Source organism: Humulus lupulus, chromosome X (assembly GCF_963169125.1).
Source record: "Humulus lupulus chromosome X, drHumLupu1.1, whole genome shotgun sequence".
NCBI classification, from domain to species: Eukaryota; Viridiplantae; Streptophyta; class Magnoliopsida; order Rosales; family Cannabaceae; genus Humulus; species Humulus lupulus.
The window spans coordinates 43,360,900-43,366,661 of NC_084802.1; the positions used below are offsets into that span (position 1 = coordinate 43,360,900).

The 5,762-nt window shown below is 26.1% G+C and overlaps 1 protein-coding gene across 1 annotated transcript; it reads left to right on the forward strand.

The window, feature by feature from the left end:
• Nucleotides 1–275: 275 nt before the first annotated feature.
• Nucleotides 276–5,258, forward strand: LOC133804716 (flavonol synthase/flavanone 3-hydroxylase-like). Its single transcript, XM_062242857.1, has 2 exons — nt 276–869; nt 4,588–5,258. Exons 1-2 carry the CDS (start codon nt 397–399, stop codon nt 5,126–5,128), a joined length of 1,014 nt encoding a protein of 337 aa, XP_062098841.1. The 5' UTR covers nt 276–396; the 3' UTR covers nt 5,129–5,258.
• The last annotated feature ends 504 nt before the right edge of the window (nt 5,259–5,762 follow it).

Below are 5,762 nucleotides of genomic sequence, written 5' to 3' on the forward strand. Positions count from 1 at the left end.
ATCTTGAACTCCGCTACTAATATTTTTAAATGATATCTTGTATTAATTGGAGTTGAACTTAAATTGCAACGTTAAAATTGAACGGTGTATACTTTAATCAAACAAATGTACATAGATTTTTGAGTTCTTATACTTTGAATGTAGTTAGGTACGACCGACCATTCAAAGCCAATACTATACTGGTAGGTGTAATTACTTTATTGAATAAACTACAATATATATGAATTATTTCATCGATCCTCGCATGGTACAAGATCCAACTATATATAATGGCTGCTTAGATATAGTTCATCACACATAGAGCAGTAGAGACAAAATTTCTTACACTCTCCAGCCATAATATACTACTTGTGTATAAATATATATATATATATATTTATATATTATTATAAAAGAATGGAGGTAGAGAGAGTCCAAGCGTTATCGTCAGCTCGGCTAATGGAGCTTCCGGAGCAGTTCATTTGGCCCGGAAACGAACGCCCGGAGAACAGCAAGGCCGTGGAGGGAGTGACGGTGCCCGTGGTCTCTCTGTGTCAGCCGCACGAGGTGGTGGTTAAGGATATTGCAGCTGCAGCCACTGAGTGGGGCTTCTTTCTGATCACCGATCACGGGATACCGGCGGCATTGATCCAACTGCTGCAAGAGGTCGGTGAGATGTTTTTCGAGCTACCGCAGGAGGAGAAGGAGGCCTACGCGAATGATCCATCGTCAGGAAAGTTTGAAGGTTATGGAACTAAGATGACTACGTCTAAGAGTGAGAGCCACCATGATCAAGAAAAGGTGGAGTGGATCGACTACTTTTTCCATGTCATGGCTCCTCCATCTAAGGTTCATCACCAGTTTTGGCCCCAAAATCCTCCTTCTTATAGGTTAACATTACTACATACATCTTTTCTAGTCACTACAAAATTAGTGAAAATTACTTCTCTTTTTTTTTTAAGTTATTTTGAAATTAGGCATACCTTTGATATTTTTATATAAAATAATTTCGGTCTAAAATTCGATTAGTTATCTAAATTTTTGATTAATTATCTAAATTATGAAATGTTATTTTGAAAAAATTATTAAAACTAGAGTAGAGTATATAATAACTTTAAAAATAAATTATTTTGCCAAACACCCTTACTTACATTTGTGCATGCATTAATTATTGTGCACTAAGACCAGTCTCTCTCACTTCCACTTCTTAATTACTCTATTAATTACTATTTATCAGTCATGTATTATACTACTGAAAAACTGTATTTTAGAACTTAACAGAAATTTAATTTGTGCAATGTTCTTTACCAGTGTTACACATGAACGATATCTTTGAAAATCAAATACAATATCTCATGCATTATTATTGTTATATAACTTGTATTACTCTGTTATGTATAGGTGCTTCTATGTACAGCTATATTTTGTTCTCTGATCTCTACACCTTTTTTTTAAATAAAATGTTTTAAAAAAATTATTTTCAAACACTTTCTAAAAAAAAAAATAATGCAAAATTGTCCTTTAGTATACTAATGAAACGCTGTCTTAACACATGTTTTTATTAGTGTTACATTAAAAAAGCACTAAAAAAATAAGTACTGTCTTAACACTGTCTTAACTTGTGTGCAATGTTTTTTACAAGTGCTACATGAACGATAATTTGAAAATAAAATACCATATTTCATGCATTAGACTAGAGCTTGGACTTTAGTAGGGAAGAAAAAGCTAAGAAAAATAAGAATAGAAATATGTGTGGAAAAGGAAAAAAATCATTTTCTTATGTTTGGTAAGGAAAGGAAATTCTATTACTATAAACACACATTTTGTCTGTAGCTCTCACCCTACATTAGTTGTCTCTTTCTATCCAAATATAAATGGACATATAATTATATTTTAATATATATATATATATACATTGTAAAATAAATAGTTCAATCTCTCCGTTTTTATTTATATATATATATATTAGATATAAATAACATCAAAGTAACTCTGTGATTAATTTTATTTATAGAATTTATTAATTATTTTATTAAATTTCTATCATTTTTATATAATTTTTAAATAAATAAACAATATTATTTTATTATATATAAAAGAATGACATAAAGATATTAAAAGAAAAATCAAACCAAAACATTGTTTATGGTTTTAAAATATATATATAATATGATAATTTTTTTAAATATTAATGATAATTTTTTTGATAAAAATTAAAGATAGTGTATTATATATTATTGTTGTTATGATATTTTATAATATTTATATTAATATAAGTATTAAATATTATTATAATAATATTTGAATAAAAATTAAGATTATATATTATTATCATAATAATATTTTATAACATTTGAATTTATTTTAATGTAATTATTAATTATTTAGTTTTGTATTATATATATTATTTTAATAATGATATTTTATAATATTTTGAATTTTAATTTTAATTTATATTAATATAATTATTAAAAATATAGTTTTATATTAAATATTATTATAATAATGATATTTTATAATATTTAAATTTATATTAATATAATTATTAAATATATATTTTTAATTAATTTTAAAAATATATTCTGTTAAATATTTAGAATATTATGTTAAAGTTAACAAAAACAACGTTAAAAAGACTAAAGTTGTTAAAGAGAAAGGCAAATTTTTTAGTTTTCCTCAACCTTTCTCACCAAAAAATAAGGAAAATAAAATTTCACTTTTTTGTTTACAATTTTTCTTACTTTTTCTTTTATAATTTTTTCTTCAGCATTATCTAAAACTCCAAACACTATAAAATAATTTTCCGGTCCTCACCTTTTTCTTTTCCTACTAAAATCGCTACTCCACCAAACTAAGCCTAGTGCTTCTATGTACACTTATCTTTTGTTCTCACTACACCCATTTTTAAATAAATGTTTCAAAAAAAATTAAATTTATTTTCACACATTTTCTAAAAAAATATTAATACAAAATTGTCCATATTAGTAAATAATTTTACTTTTTAATTTTTTTTCACACTTACATAAAATATTTTTTGGCACTCCCAATTAATTAATTGTTTTTCTAAAAGGAATTAATAGTTTTTTTAAAGAATTAAAAATATTTAATCACAATTGTTTTAGTTCAATAATTTAATATTAAAAAAATTATCTCAATAGAATTAAATGACAAAATCACAATATTCAATAATCACATCTTAATTATATTTACCGTTGGCTGGCTCTATTTTAAATATATTGTGATTCAAACCAAGAAATTGTGAGCACTAAGTCACTAATAATAACCATTTAATTTTAATTCAGAGCAAAACGAAACAATTTATTATTACTTTAAAAGCTAAAAGAATAACTTAGTCCAATCCTCTTTTTTCGGGTAGTTAAGTTTTAGGTTTAGCTACATATTTGAGTTTGATCCCTGCTTTTAATAAACTCTAAACTAGCCACATCGTTCATTTTATTTTAGAAGTTACAAAAGTAATCGTAATGGTGATGTTTGATAACACTTAAAATATAGTTTTTTATTTAATTAATTAAAATTTTGATAATTAAATATAAAATATATTTAGTAACTCTATTTTTATTTATTATTTTTTTAAGTTTTAATTAAAATTTATTAAATTTTAATTAAAATTTATTAAATTTTAATTAAAATTTATTAAATTTTAAAAATAAAATTTGTTCACTTTCAATTTTTTTTAAACAGTTTTCAAATTTTCCTTTTTTTCTTTACTTATCTTCTTCAAATCAACACTTCATATTGTTAAAAAAAAATAAAAATAAATATTATCAAACACGTTTATTATTTTTTGTTTTTAAAAACAAAAAACAAAAATAGTTACCAAATATATTTTTATTTTTTAAAAATAAAGAAATATAAATAAAATAATATTTCCATTTTTGTGTTTAAAAAATTGAAAAACAAAAATTTTACCAAACGGGCCCAATAATATTCGTTTTCTGTAAAATATTTTTTAAATATAATAATATCTTCTTTTAATATCCTAATACAATTAAAGTTAATATATATTTCTTATCTTTATTTTGTTAATTATTCTTTTTTAAACTGTAAATATTTTAAATAATATATTCACATTAATTTCAAATTATAAAATTTGATTGTATTAGAAATATTAAAATTAATTTAATATCGTCATATATATTATTCAAATAGTCCCACATGAAAAGAATATGAAAAAATAAAAATAAAAAATACATTCATATAAGAAAAGGTTACTTCACCGAACCTCAATTTTATTAAACTTCTCTATTTCTTTTAAGGTTATGCCTCATATACATACATACATATATATATATATATATATATAATATCAGATATCAATTCAAACCTCACTTTTTCCAAATCCTTTTTCTACTAAAATTTTACTTTTTATTGACAGTTTTAAAATTTATTAAAATGGAAAATTGAATATTGTAGAAGCCAATAAAAATAGGATATTTGCGGTTGAGAATTCACTAATTAATGTTTGTACTTTCGAATCATAAGGAATCAAAATATTTGTATTTTCTAGTATTATGCTATGTTATGTGTATGTAATGTTTTCTGTGTAATAATTTGTAATGTGATTGTTATTGTTTGTTGGGGGTACAGGAAAGTGACAGAAGAATACAACAAAGAAATGTTGAGGATAACAGATGTGGTGCTTCAACTATTGACGAAAGGACTTGGGATAGAAGGGAAGGGTTTAAAGTTTTGTTTGGGAGAAGAGGAAATAGAGCTAGAAATGAAGATAAACATGTATCCACCATGCCCACAACCAGAGCTAGCTCTAGGAGTTGAACCTCACACTGACATGTCTGCTATCACCATACTTGTGCCCAATCAAGTTTCTGGCCTTCAAGTCTGGAAAGACAACCAATGGGTTGCGGTTGATTACTTTCCAAATGCACTCTTCATTCACATTGGAGATCAAATTCAGGTACTAAGCAATGGGAAGTACAAGAGTGTTCTTCATAGGAGCTTGGTGAACAAGGAAAAGACTCGCATGTCATGGGCGGTGTTTTGCGTGCCTCCTCGTGAGACGATGATCGGACCTCTGACAGAGCTCGTCGGCGAGAACGCCTTGCCCAGGTTTTCCACCAAAACATATGCAGAGTATCGCTATCGCAAGCTCAACAAGCTCCCACAGTAAAAACAATATTAATGATAATAATTATTGTTAGTTATAAATAAAATCAATCAAATCCTTAATTAGTGCACAAGGCATACATATATGTTGCGGCTTTTAAGGTTTCAGAATAAATTAAAAATAGATTTATTTATTTTCTGAATGAAACAATATATCTCATTGATAATATTCGTCTAATATTGGTTTGACATAATTTGTCTTTACTTTTTTTAGACAGTTAAATATTATTATGTACTTTGTTTTAGTTTAGAGAATTGTGTGGTAGGGAAATGAATGAATTTCTTCTTGCCGGCCGGCCGGTATATACTATATAGTGAATGTTTCAAACCTTTGAATTATTACTATAACTAAAAGGGTCTTTAGGGGTGACACCCAAAATCGCCGCTAATAGTCATGAGTGGCAATATATCGCCGCTGATGTGTCGCCGCTAATATTTTAATGCTAAAGTGGATTATTAGCGACGACAAAACTATCGCCCCTAATAAGTAGTATTAGCAGCAACATTTTCGCTCTTAATAAAATGAATGTCACCCTTAATAATCGTGATTCCCAAATCATATTTCGTCCCTAATAATATAATATTAATGGAGACGTTGATATTATTAGGAGCGACTTTTCTCCCCCCTAATACTTTTA